The sequence below is a fragment of the Equus caballus genome, chromosome 26 (assembly GCF_041296265.1).
Source record: "Equus caballus isolate H_3958 breed thoroughbred chromosome 26, TB-T2T, whole genome shotgun sequence".
Lineage (NCBI taxonomy): Eukaryota > Metazoa > Chordata > Mammalia > Perissodactyla > Equidae > Equus > Equus caballus.
This window is the reverse complement of record NC_091709.1, coordinates 31273387-31287225: the sequence shown is the minus strand read 5'-3', so window position 1 is coordinate 31287225 and position 13839 is coordinate 31273387. Positions and strand designations below refer to the sequence as shown.

Genomic DNA, 13839 nt, shown 5'->3' with positions numbered 1-13839 from the left:
AATGACATTTAAGAAAGCATCCATTCCTAAGCGTGTGGGGATCGGGGGTTGTTATTCAGCCCTTTCAAGAACGAAGCGATTTTTTCTTCTCTGTGTCATTCTTTCTCATTTGAACTTTCCTAAAGAGTGGAAAGCAAAGTTTTTGTTTTTGTTTTTCAAGTAGGCGATCTAGAACTTTGAGAGAAAAAAGGAAGTTGGAAAGTATTCTGAAAGCAAAAGTTGGAAGAAGGACGTGTTGGAGGACTTGAAGGGGACGCTTCTGACCAGGACTGAGTGAAGTTGAGATCTGGGGAGGAGTGAGGAAAAGGCCGAGATAAAACTTGGGGGAAACTGAGGGGCGGGGGCGGCGAGACAGGAGACCGGGTAGGGCAGGGAAGTGGAAGCGCGCGAGTGTGAGGGACACGGGTCTGCCCCTGGATCGGGGCGGTCCTTCTCACCATTGTCCCGCTGGTTTTCCGCCTGTGGAAGCATTATGAAACATTTCCTTCCTCTGTGTCACAGAGCCCCTCCCTCTTTTTCGATGGAAGAGCTGCTCAGCTTTTTCTTAGGGACCTGGAAGTGGAAAGGCTTAGCTTTTCTCGCTTTCATAACACGGATGCAGCCTTTTCCCTTCCTTGTGGGAAGACGCAGGAGGGGTCCGGGAAGGGAGCAGACTTCCTAATTTCCCCACCGCACACTTTCTAGCCCCAGCGATCCCGCTGGTCCCTGGGTGGAAAAGTGGGGTTCCTTGACGTTTCTGCCAGCCTGGCCTACGTCCTGTAGATGCAGTTAGGTGGAAGAAGGCACACTGGGCAGGAGGTGATTATTTCTCCACCGCAGAAGAGAAAGCGCAATTCCCTCCCTAGGCTCTAGGGAGTTGAACAGCGTTCCAGATCACCTATTCCGGAAGTGTGAACCCGGGTCCCCACAGAGAAGCCCTCTAAGGCGGGGGCGGGGAGGAATGATGGTGGAAGGAGGAGGAGTGAAGCTCAGCGCAAACGCATTCTAAAATCAAGAGCTTGGGAAGTGTCTCCTGGCCCCTCACCCAGGCATGCTTTCTAGGGGAAGCGCAGGAAAACCAAGCTTTCCCTGAGGAAAGTGGGGGCGAAGAGAGAGCACGCTACAGCAAACCGGGCCCATGGAAGGCCAGGGAGATGGAGAGGTGGGGTGGGGTATTTTTCTAGAAAGGGCAGCCCGGGCTCATCTCCCAGATTGAGCAGGAGGGGGCTGCGGTGGGGGCGGGGAGGCGGGATAGTGAGAGAAGGAGACAGCGCAGGGACAGCTCCCGGGCAGAGCAATCTTGGAGAAGCGATCCAGCTCTCCACCCGCACTGTCCCTTCTGGGAACTGTAGTCAAGCGCGCGAACAGCGCTCCCGCACCAGAGGGGCGGCGGGAAGGGAGGTGGTCCGGGAAGCCACCAAGGGGAAGGCGCTGTGGAAGGGAGCACCTTCTCCTCGCAGCAGACGTACAAACTGCTGGTCACGGCGCCCTTCCTGCGTCTTCCGCCCCCAGATTGATGAGCCGGTGGCGTGGAGCCAGCGCGGAGGCCGCCCCCTCCCCCGCCCGGGCCCGCGGCGCTGAGCGCGGTTTAGCACCGACTGAGTTTAGGGGGCGGTGTCTTTTGGATGGAAAGGCGGCCAAGAGGGAGGAGGAAGGGGGGAGGGGAGTGGAGACGCAGAGTGAGACTATAAAAGGACTGCCCGGGCTGCCCGGTTCTTGCACTCGCTGCAAAGCGGCTCCGAGCCAGGGGCTATTGCAAAGCCAGGGCGCTCAGTAGGGTCGAGAGAACAGAGCCCGGCGCAGAACGAGCAGCACCGCGGCCAAGGCGGAGGCCGAAGAGGGGCTCCAGGCACCGATCCTCGCGTTGCCCGTAGCCCTCTGCCCCGGAGGCGTCCCAGGGCGCTTCTCGTCCCCGCAGCCGCCACCTCGCCAGCGCCTGCTGCGCGGTGCCTCCAACTCTGCGCTAGAAGAAAAACTTCCCGCGTGCCGGCAGACCTGCAGCGCCTCTGCCTAAGCGCCCCGTCTGAGCCGACTCTGCGCGCACTATCAAAGAATAATAGTAACTGTTAACTGTAAAAATCCCGAGCGAGGCCAGCGAGGCTCTGCGCTCCCGACCCGAACAATAGCCCCCTCGCTCGGGGGGCTGCGGCGCGCGGTGCCTCCCGGGGCTCGGGTGCAGCAAGCGGTCCCCGCGGAGTTCCGAAGGCGCACGGCAGGCGGCGACATGGGGAACGCAGAGCTGGCGCGGCGGTTTCGGGGCTCTCAGCCTGTGCCCGCGCTGCGGCTCCTGCTAGCGGCGGCCGCAGCGCTGCTGGTCGTGCCGGGCGTGCGCGGGCGCCCAGCCGAGGAGGACGAGGAGCTGGTGCTGCCAGCCCTGGAGCGCGCCCCGGGACGCGAGACCACGCGCCTCCGTCTGGACGCCTTCGGCCGGGAGCTGCTCCTGGAGCTGCAGCCGGACCGCGGCTTCCTGGCGCCCGGCTTCACGCTCCAGACCGTGGGGCGCAGACCTGGGCCCAATGCGCCGAGTCCGGACCCCGCCGGCGACCTGGCGCACTGCTTCTACTCCGGCACGGTGAACGGCGACCCCAGCTCGGCCGCCGCTCTCAGCCTCTGCGAGGGCGTGCGCGGCGCCTTCTACCTGCAGGGCGAGGAATACTTCATCCAGCCCGCGCCCGCCGCCGCCACCGTGCGCCTCACCCCCGCCGCCACCGGGGAGGAGCCGCCGGCTCAGCCCCCGTTCCATCTCCTGCGGCGGAGGCGGCGGGGCGGCGGCGGCGCCAAGTGCGGGGTCATGGATGACGAGACCCAGCCCTCGAGGGGCGCGGAGCCGGAGGGCCAGGACGCCGGGACGCAGTGGGCGCCGCGGGACAGGGCCCCGCAGCGCGCCGGACGGCCAACAGGTATCAGTCCAGAGGAGTTGCTCTCACTTGTCTCTTCATTCATCCGCCTCTCCCCGCTTTCTCTGTGCGCGACTTTAGGGTAGACTCCTGTTCGCAGACAGGGGCGTATAGGTCTGCGGACAGGACCGGAGGCCTGGTGTGGAGGAATGTGGCTTGAGGTTTGGGTTTGCGAAGTAATCAAATCCTGCTACAACGCTTAAGTCCATTTGCCCGAATAATGAGTGATCACGACAGGACAGACAAATAACCATGTTCTGCTGACTAAGGCGAAGCGTTGGGACCAGGAAGGGAGAGTTGGTACTGCAACTCCTTCCACCCTAGCCGAGTGTGAGCGTGTGCGACTTCTTTCCATCCTGTTAATTTCTTTATAACGACTGTGTTTGGGTTCTTTGGTCGGATCGCAACTTTGCGCTTAGTTTTGTCACCGCTGCCTGTGCGCGCACCCTGCGCCCGGAGGAGGGCGGAGATGGAGCGCCGAGGAGCAATGGTGACCTCGGAACGGGGAGCCCGCGAGCCTTCACAGCTGTACTACGATCTGTCTTGTCCCTTTCCACCTTTAAGAGGCTAACCCGGATCGACTGGCGGCGGCGGGGCCCCTCTGCAGAACCTGCTTGGGAGGTCTCTACCCAGCTTGCCCCGCCTCTCCGCGCCTCCCGCCCGGCCTCCCAGTTTGCGCTCCCTCTCGCGGCCATAATTCTGCTCTCCAGCCCTGTGGAATGTTAGTCACCGCTCATCCTTCTTGCTACGCCTTCCCCTGACTCTGTTGTGTGCAGGGCTTACTGTCCAGTCCTTTTCATTCTCTTACTCTGGTGCCTTTTTTCTTCGTTAACATGCTCACATGTCTTGTTTGAGAATTCTCTCTCCCCCCCCCCCCCCGTACGTCTACTCCTTGAGCAGTTCTGCGGTCACAGCCCAGTTTAGGACTTTTTGGGGCCTGGGTCTCCGGCAGGAGTGGGAGGGCTCTTTCCTAAAGAATCAACCGTGGCCCGAGGCAGGAACTTATTTCCCTGGGGCAGTGGGAGTAGGGCAAGAGGCTGCTGGGCAGAGTGGGTGGTCCTGGTGCCCGGATTTGGCAGCAGCAGTACACCCTAGGGACCCCTGGAATGAGAGCAGAGCAGTGCAGGCTGAGATTCCTTCAGGCCCGGCCCCTTGGCAGAGGCCCCAGCCCCGCCCTGGGCCTTCCACGTGGAGCCCGATGATCTCATTCAGGATTTGAGTCCTGGCCTGTGAAAGAGTGACTCAGGGCGCTCTGCTGCTGCCCTTGCTCCAAGTTTTTACTACAGCTGGATAGGATGATGTGTACACTGCCTTGTTCAGATTGTAGGATTTCAAAGAGGACAAAAGAAATCCTGCTCACACACAAAAAAAGGCCTGACCCTTCAGGGGAGCACGTGGCCTTTTTACTTAAAGTAAAGGAGAAAACTTTAAAAATAACATTTTCAGTGAAAAGTGATGCAAATATTTTTGTTATTGTTTTTCTGGGTATATTTTTGTTTTATTTGCTTTGACTGTTAGGCTTTCCTTATATACTCTGGGAAGGTAGCTATTCTTGGCTAGGCTGCCCCTGAGCAAACTATCTTTCTTGTTTCTTTACAGGAACTGGAAGCATAAGAAAGAAGCGATTTGTGTCCAGCCCCCGATATGTGGAAACCATGCTTGTGGCTGACCAGTCTATGGCAGAGTTCCACGGCAGTGGTTTAAAGCACTACCTTCTCACCTTGTTCTCGGTGGCGGCCCGGTTATACAAACACCCCAGCATTCGGAATTCAGTTAGCCTGGTGGTGGTGAAGATCCTAGTCATCTATGAGGAACAGAAGGGGCCCGAAGTGACTTCCAATGCTGCTCTCACTCTGCGGAATTTCTGCAACTGGCAAAAGCAGCACAACCCGCCCAGTGACCGGGATGCGGAGCACTATGACACAGCGATTCTTTTCACCCGACAGGTGAGAGGAAGACAGTACCATTATGATAGTGTCTCCTTGGGAGTCAGCTTTGTAACAAATGCGTATATTGGCATTTCACCAATGTTCTTGCACTTACATTTTTTTTTAATTGGCTAGCATGGTCAATCTTACTTATTTCTTCTATAATTTTACTTGTCTTGAGTTTCACAGTTCTATTTGAATAGCATTAAGAAAAATCTTGATTAATGTCCTAGGAAATCTTGATTGAAGCATGTCCTCCTGAAAGGACAGCTCAACAATAATGAATGTAGATGCTCCAAAGCATATGTGAAGACACACCTTGCCAAAAAGTTAGATCTTAACATTCATTATCTGTCCCTATTAAGGAAGATATCTTTGCTCCTTGTAGGATTTGTGTGGGGCCCAGACATGTGATACTCTTGGGATGGCTGATGTTGGAACTATATGTGATCCCAGCAGAAGCTGCTCGGTCATAGAAGATGATGGTTTACAAGCTGCCTTCACCACAGCCCATGAATTAGGTAAGTCTGTTTCAGAGTGAGTTAAGCCCAATTCATGAATTCAGACCGATAAACAATATGTTACTGTAAGGGAGAGAGTCTGCAGGTTATATTGCTATTTTAAGTGCCAGGGCTTCTTTGAAACTGCAGAAAATATTTTCCCACTATCCTAAATATGGTCATCTTTATTCCAATACAAAGTAAGATAGTAGGAGCTCTGGTCATTTGGAAATGTACATGTTTGTTTACACCCTGTGAAAAGTAGACATTGTCTCCAAAATAGATTGTCTCCCAAATACATTTCTTCCTCTAGAAATATCACTTTGAGACAAAGGAATCCCTGTTGGGAAAGATAATGCCACCAGTGACCTATATTTTAATGTGGGTTTTGGATTGCTTCTTAGGCCACGTGTTTAACATGCCACATGATGATGCAAAGCAATGTGCCAGCATTAATGGTGTCAACCGGGATTCCCACATGATGGCGTCAATGCTTTCCAATTTGGACCGCAGCCAGCCTTGGTCTCCCTGCAGCGCCTACATGATTACATCATTTCTGGATAATGGTCACGGTAAGACACTTGAGTCACTCTTTCTAGATGGCATCCAACCTTCCACATGTATGGTTCTTGTTAAGCCACCTCTTTCTTTCTTTTTTCTCCTTTTTATTTGCCCTCCTTCAAAATTACTCTGTCAAGATCATACATTTTTATATCTTAATTCCCAGTAAAAGATAGTGTTTCTGGCCAAGTAGCTCCCATAGTAATTAATTTGAACTATTAGCAGAATAATTCTCTGTCATTGGGAATACAGAAATACTCCATTGAGGATGCTATCTTAATAATCTAACTCTCTCCAGTATTTTCCCCCAAAGCTCTACTGTTTTCAAATTGCTTTGCTATATATTCTCTGCTATGATAAATATTTTCTGAAACTGATCCGCCCCCGGCATGCTTTCATTTCCTATTTATTAATATTGGTTGGCATTTTTCTTTGCAGGTGAATGTTTGATGGACAAGCCCCAGAGCCCCATACAGCTCCCCTCTGATCTCCCCGGGACCTTGTATGATGCCAACCGGCAATGCCAGTTCACGTTTGGGGAGGAGTCCAAACACTGCCCGGATGCAGCCAGCACGTGCACGACCCTCTGGTGCACTGGCACCTCTGGCGGGTTGCTGGTGTGCCAAACCAAACACTTCCCTTGGGCAGATGGCACCAGCTGTGGAGAAGGGAGATGGTGTGTCAATGGCAAGTGTGTGAACAAGACTGACAGGAAGCATTTTGATGTGAGTTTTTCTACTGAAACACACACAACTCCTTTAAAATTCGGAACTGAAAGGAACAAAGTCGTGCTAAAACTTACTATCACGTTAAACACCTCTATCTGTGTACTCTGACAGGAGACACAAGATAGATTACTTTGACCATTAGTTCCTTGTTCTGGATTTTTCTCTTTTATTCCTAAAAAGGGCTGTGTAGAGAATCCTAATGCTGATGATTTTTGTCCCCATTTAGACTCCTGTTCATGGAAGCTGGGGGCCGTGGGGGCCCTGGGGAGACTGTTCGAGAACATGTGGTGGAGGAGTTCAGTATACAATGAGGGAATGTGACAACCCAGTGCCAAAGAATGGAGGGAAGTACTGTGAAGGCAAGCGCGTGCGCTACAGGTCGTGTAACATCGAGGACTGTCCGGATAATAATGGTGAGTGGAAATGGGGTGAAAAAGATGTGCCCATAAACAGGTGGTTAAAGGTTGGAAACTGATAATGTCATCATATCATTCTTTTTCCAGGGAAAACCTTTAGAGAGGAACAATGTGAGGCTCACAATGAATTTTCGAAAGCTTCCTTTGGGAGTGGGCCTGCGGTGGAGTGGACACCCAAGTATGCTGGAGTCTCACCAAAGGACAGGTGCAAGCTCATCTGTCAAGCCAAAGGCATTGGCTACTTCTTCGTTTTGCAGCCCAAGGTAGTTACTGTTATTCTTACGTTTTGCCTGGGAACCAAGGTGTTGACTTGCTACCTTTGCATGCAATCTGTGATGTACCTTCTTTAATCTGTTTGTTAAAGTGTGTTCAACTTCAAACCAGAACTTTCCTTCTAGATAACGTTGGTAATTGCCTGATTTGAGTTTGGTGTTGTTTTCAGCTATGAATGAAGCTTGAATCTAGCACTTCGGATCCTTGCAATTGCTTGTTATTACTCTCATATACAAAGAAAAGCCCTTGACTCATGGTTAGATATGTTATGTATTAACACGGCAACCAACCAGTGGTTTTGGAAAATCACTTAGGCACGGTCCAAAGTACCTGTTACTGTGTGACTAGCAGTAGCATGGGCAAATGGTCTTATTAAAATGGATGTCTGAGCATCAATCACTCTTGTGTTTGAGGACATACATTAAACTAGTAGAAGTGTGGTGTTTTTTTTTTTTTTTTTTTTTTTTGCTGTTTTACTGAGAGGATAAATCTGACTCTGAGGTAGAAAATGGAATTGAATTTGACTGAGATTATCATGTGTTATGAGCCTTGTAGGCTTTGAAAATATTCCCCAGTTGCTGATTCAACATTCAACAAGTGATTTATTAAGCACCTCCTATTGCCAAGTATTATTCTAGACATGGAGCATACAGCAGTGAAAGAGTTGACAAAACTCTGCTTTCATCGACCTTAGTGAGACGTGAGACAGGCCAATAAATTTGTAATTTTTTCAGATGTCTATACTCATTATGGAAAAAAAGCCAAAGAGAAAGGGTAGTGTGGGACATGTATAGAGTACTGTTTTACTTACAATGGCCAGAAAAGCAGAGATGGAATGTTAGTAAGGAAAACTTCCATAGTGGTTATAGCATCATCCCCTTACCTTGTTAGCGTGTGACGCCAGATGCACGTTTTTCTTTCTCAGGTGGTAGATGGTACTCCATGTAGCCCCGATTCCACCTCTGTCTGCGTGCAAGGGCAGTGTGTAAAAGCTGGCTGTGACCGCATCATAGACTCCAAAAAGAAGTTTGATAAATGCGGTATTTGCGGAGGAAATGGATCTACATGCAAGAAAATATCCGGATCAGTTACTAGTGCAAAGTAAGTTTGAAAATGCTATACCCCCAAAGGTCTTATGTTTTACATGTAACTCTACAGGTCTGGTAAAAATTAGATTCTAAAAGCTTACTGTGTTTTCAGGCTAAGTAATATACTTAGCCAGTGAAGGAGAGATTATTATATCTATTTTTCCTGCCTGCAGACCTGGATATCATGATATCGTCACAATTCCAACTGGAGCCACAAACATTGAAGTGAAACAACGGAATCAGAGGGGATCCAGAAATAATGGAAGCTTTCTTGCCATCAAAGCTGCTGATGGCACATACATCCTGAATGGTGACTTCACTTTGTCCACTTTAGAACAAGACATTACGTACAAAGGTAGTGTCTTGAGGTACAGTGGCTCTTCTGCAGCGTTGGAAAGAATTCGCAGCTTTAGTCCTCTCAAAGAGCCCTTAACCATCCAGGTCCTTACAGTGGGCAATGCCCTTCGACCGAAAATTAAATACACATACTTTGTGAAGAAGAAGAAGGAATCTTTCAATGCCATCCCTACTTTCTCAGAATGGGTCATCGAAGAGTGGGGCGAATGTTCCAAGTCATGTGGACAGGGTTGGCAGAGAAGACTGGTAGAGTGCCGAGACATCAATGGGCAGCCAGCTTCCGAGTGTGCGAAGGAAGTGAAGCCAGCCAGCACCAGACCTTGTGCAGACCTGCCTTGTCCCCGCTGGCAGCTGGGGGATTGGTCGCCATGTTCCAAGACTTGTGGGAAGGGTTACAAAAAGAGAACCTTGCAGTGTCTGTCCCACGATGGGGGGGTGTTGTCTCAAGAGAGCTGCGATCCTTTAAAGAAACCCAAACATTACATAGACTTTTGCACCATGGCAGAATGCAGTTAAGCAATGTCAGTGTTGAGGGAAAAGTAAAGTGTGGAAGGGCTGATGCACTGAAATCAAGAAGGCTGGAGGAATCCAGTGTACCTTGCCGGTGATCAACAAGGTGTGTCTATGAGTTAGGAGACTATAGGTAGGTAGAAAAGAAGTTAGATCGTCAGAATATCCTGCCAGTTACAAACTTGATAGGGTAGTTAATGAGGATTATTAATCTCTGAGCAATGATATAGCATGATAAAGGCCCAGGGCATTATTATCATCCCTTTTGTTACATCTATGACAAGTTAAAAAAAAAAATAGAAACAATTGTCAAAATAATTTTAAGAAATATTATAATCCCTGTTTCCTGGTACTGATTAAATACTTTGTATCATGGGGATTAGGAAATGAAAAGCAGGAAAAAGATGAGAATTTTAGTTTAAGATGTGGCTTATTTCACCTCGCTAACAATAGAGGGAGAAAGGAGTATGTATAGGGTCTTTGGCCAGCACTGCCATGGCTGCTATGGTTTCAGAGAATGCTATCTTTTCTACCCAGCAGTAAGAATTCAACATTGACCAGCATGAGAGAAATGTGTAACAACGTCCAATGACTCCGTCTGTACTTTCTTGTGCCATTCTTGTGTCTTTATTTGTCAATTCATTTTGACAAGGAAACAATTCCGTGTATTTGTAAGAATGCATTGAGTCTACAAGAGGGAAAAAAAGCAGCAATGTATCAGATGCTGGGAAAAATAACTAGAGGAGGCAGGATGAGGTCAGTACCTCCTACCATTCGTTCCTCCTTATGTAAGCCTGCTTTAGGAATGTGGATGTGGAAAAACAGTGTGTGTCTCAAGGAAGTCAGTAACACCACACAAAAAGGATGTAATGCCAGAATAAGTATGGGGTGCATAGAATGGGGTCCCCAGTTTTTGGGGACACTGCAGTCACTTGTCTCACAGTGGGGAGGCTACTGAGGGGTAGCGGGTCCATCCCCAGCAGCTGGTCCAACAGTCATATCCTGGTGAATGTCTGTTCAGCTCTTCAACTATGAAAGAGAATATGACTTTTTCCATGTGTATATAGTAAAATATATTACTATAAATTCTATGTACTTTATAAGTATTGGTTTGTGTGTTCCTTCTAAGAAGGACTATAGTTTGTAATAAATGCCTATAATAACATATTTATTTTTATACATTTCTTTCTAATGATAAATCTTTTAAGTTATATCGCTTTTGTAAAAGAACATATAAAAAATAGAGTATTTATACAATATATGTTACTAGAAATAATAAAAAGACACTTTTTGAATGTGTGTGTCTATTTTTTTCGAATGGGAATTAATTCCTGGGAAGGAAATCTGAGACACAAATATTGAATTTGAAGACTGAATATTTTCTTAAATTCTTTGAAACTAGGATTTCATTCTAATGGAATGTATTTTATGTCCTTGTTGTATGTGATTGCTACAAAGAAAGGAATCTATGGTATCTTTGATTTTAGAGAGGTTTGGTACTAATGTAATGGTATACTCCAGTGGTTGGCAAACTTTCTCTAAAGAGCCGGATAGTAAAGATTTTCAGTTTTGTTAAGGGTGTGTTTTTAGTGTTACTATTGCTAAATACCATCTCTGTCACAACTACTCAACTGTGCTGTTGTAACCTGAAAACAGCCATAGACAATAAATAAATGAGCCTGGTGGTGTCCTAATGGAACTATTTACAAAAACAGACAGTGGGCCAGATTTGTTCTGTACCCATGGTTTGCTGACCTTTGATGTATACCATAAGTTAAATGATAAAAATGGAGTTCTGGATGCATTTTGAATTTGTTTCTCTAACTCTATTATATTATGAAAGTAAAATTACATGAAAGTATTTAATCTACTGAGTGGAAAATGATGCCTCATAAATTACATTTGGGATAGACGTGCCTGGTGAGTCATGTCCTTCAAATATTCCACTTGCTCTTCAGGAATACATGAGGTATTTTGGAGAAACCCTGGAACACCCAGGCCACTCGGGGAAGCCTTTTGTAAATCACAATATTTTAAATACTAAAGCGTACCTCAATGACCTTAAAAGTTCAGACTGCTTCCAAAGTAACTACGTTTCTCTCAGGAAATAGCTTATTTACTAGAAGACTCTGGTTAACCACAGACATTTCCAGCTTTACATTTTCATCCTTTTTTTTTTCACCTTCCTTAGAATAGTTTTCTCAAGTAGTTCTATATAACATGCTAATTTCAAATCAGGAGGATAATTTCTTTTTTTAAAAAAAGAGATCTTATTTTTTTCCTTTTTCTCCCCAAAGCCCCCCGGTACATAGTTGTATATTCTTAGTTGTGGGTCCTTCTAGTTGTGGCATGTGGGACGCTGCCTCAGCGTGGTTTGAATGAGCAGTGCCATGTCCGCGCCCAGGATTCGAACCAACGACACACTGGGCCATCTGCAGCAGAGCGCGCGAACTTAACCACTCAGCCACAGAGGATAATTTCTAATTTGCCCTCAGACTTATTTAAAGTGTTCTTCCCCTGAGCAATGGAATGTAATTTTCTCAGGAGCCAGGTGGGTGGGTCAGAGAGTGAGGCAGGGGAGGGGAGAGTCATGTTAGTCTCTGGGTAAGTTTTTTCCTACCGACTGGGCCACCGGACCAAAAGGTAAAGGTCAAATCTTCTCACATTGTGGGAACTAGTCCCGGTCCCATAGAACTCAGTGAAACACAGAATTTGGCCATACAATTCAGTGGTCTAAAGTGTTCTTTGCACCAACAACCTCTATCACAATTATTTCTTTGTCTGCATTACTATGCTACAAATCCCCATAGTAAGTCACATGGGGGATGTGCGCACACACACAAGAAATGCCCTTACCCTCATTAGTACACAAGCCGTTTGATAAAATGAGATAAATGTACCTAAAATGATAACTCATAATATAAAGAAGTCATTTCTGAATCTTGCCTAATTCACCAATGAGTTTTTTCTTTTAAAAGGCTTGTGTTGATTTGATGTAAGCAAGGAGTCTGAAATTCAAGACACAAAGAGATAGAAACAGCCAAAAGATTTTCACTATCCTCTTTATTCTCGGTCCAAGGTAATGCCAAACAACTTTCTAAGTTGCTACATTGTTTTTCTGCCCTTTGCTGGTGAGGTTTTCCTTTCATCAATAAACCGAGCAGTTTAAAATACTGTATTTTGGCTGCAAAAAATGTTTCATTCAACACACCCATCCAGTTCGGTGAGCTTGACTGGCTACCTACTTAAACGCAGGAGAGGTTTCGTGCTCACTCATGTTGCAGGTATAAATGATGAGGAGGAATGATGTTGAGTATTAATTCAAACACCTAATTTTCCAAACACTCAATGGGCACTTTCTTTCTCCAGCATTTCAATAACTACCACGCAAGCACAATTTTTGGATCAGAGCTTTTATGCAAAAATTGTCTCCAATTTTTGCTCTTTTTTTAGTTTAGCTTCTAGAAGTGGGCACTGCAGATCTTAGTGTGACATAGAAACAATACACAACACTCATCATTTGCTAATCTCATTAATTTTCCAAAAGAGAAAAAAGTATTAATATAAGGATTAAGGATGCTAGACCTATCAAGACCTCTCAAGGAAATTGGCCAAAGCTACCCCAGTATAGAAAGATGGTCTGTTCTGCCATACACATACTTCTGTACCATGAATGAGCTCATATGACATTGGCAGAAGTGGAAACAGTAAAACGCAGAAGATGCTTGGTTCATCAACAAGTTTTGCCAGCTAATAAAAGTTTTGTACCTTCTCTTAAGAGCAGCATAACATAAAATATATCATGAACATAGCAACTTACAGAGGAATATAGAACTATACACAATGCCCAGTCACCCCACTTGTCTCCACTTGGTTTCAGTCTTGGAAGTTCCTAAGACAGTCTTTGTTCAATCTGCTCTTGTGTCCGTAATTCAGACGACTGAACTTTTCCTCACAGCACGCTTCTATTAATCACATTGCTTTTATTTAAGAGTAAGTTTCTACAATTACAATGCAATTATTTGTTTGGAATTTAGCATAGTCTTTCTAGCTCTGGTAGCAGCTTCTTATTTACATTTATTATTGTGTTATGTTCCGTTGCTCTTAAGAGAGGGTACAAAACATTTACTTGCTGGCGTGGGAAGGAGGCGGAGTATAATTTTATGTAGAGTAATCCAGGAAGGCTTCTTCAATAAGAAGATATTTGGGAAGAAACGAGAGGGATGAGGGGAGACAGCTCTCTGAAGGATGAGATTACAGTAAAAACGTGGCCACCACAGGTGGGAGTGAGCTGGACTTCTTGGAGGGGACAGCAAGAGGACAGTGAGGCTAGAGTGATGAAGAGAGGGGAAGGAGAGGAGATGAGTGCAGGGCAGAGGGCCTGTCCAGCAAGAGTAGGAAGTATGTTTGGGTTTCGCTCTGAGTAAGATTTGGAGCCAGTGGAGTGGAGGAGACACATGGTTTGACTTAACATTTGAACCTGGAAGGGGACAGAGAGGAGCCAGATAAGAAACTACTGCAATCATTGCAATAAACAACAGCAATGAGCTGAACTAGGGTGATAGCCATGGATGTGATAGAAAGAGGTCAAATTCTGCAGTG

General features: G+C 46.9%; 1 protein-coding gene across 1 annotated transcript; it reads left to right on the top strand.

The window, feature by feature from the left end:
• Positions 1-1398: 1398 nt before the first annotated feature.
• ADAMTS1 (ADAM metallopeptidase with thrombospondin type 1 motif 1) lies at positions 1399-11107 on the top strand. Its single transcript, XM_023629968.2, has 9 exons — positions 1399-2879; positions 4476-4822; positions 5193-5325; positions 5709-5876; positions 6304-6590; positions 6820-7006; positions 7097-7272; positions 8208-8383; positions 8544-11107. Exons 1-9 carry the CDS (start codon positions 2204-2206, stop codon positions 9241-9243), a joined length of 2850 nt encoding a protein of 949 aa, XP_023485736.2. The 5' UTR covers positions 1399-2203; the 3' UTR covers positions 9244-11107.
• Positions 11108-13839: the final 2732 nt, after the last annotated feature.

What these genes read in the sequence shown, in the direction of transcription:
- ADAMTS1 (XM_023629968.2), top strand. Translation starts at nt 2,204, where the DNA reads ATGGGGAACGCAGAGCTGGCGCGGCGGTTTCGGGGCTCTCAGCCTGTG. An exon ending in CACCACAGCCCATGAATTAG is followed by an intron (nt 5,326 to 5,708) that starts GTAAGTCTGTTT and finishes ATTGCTTCTTAG; the next exon opens with GCCACGTGTTTAACATGCCA. An exon ending in GGACTGTCCGGATAATAATG is followed by an intron (nt 7,007 to 7,096) that starts GTGAGTGGAAAT and finishes TTCTTTTTCCAG; the next exon opens with GGAAAACCTTTAGAGAGGAA.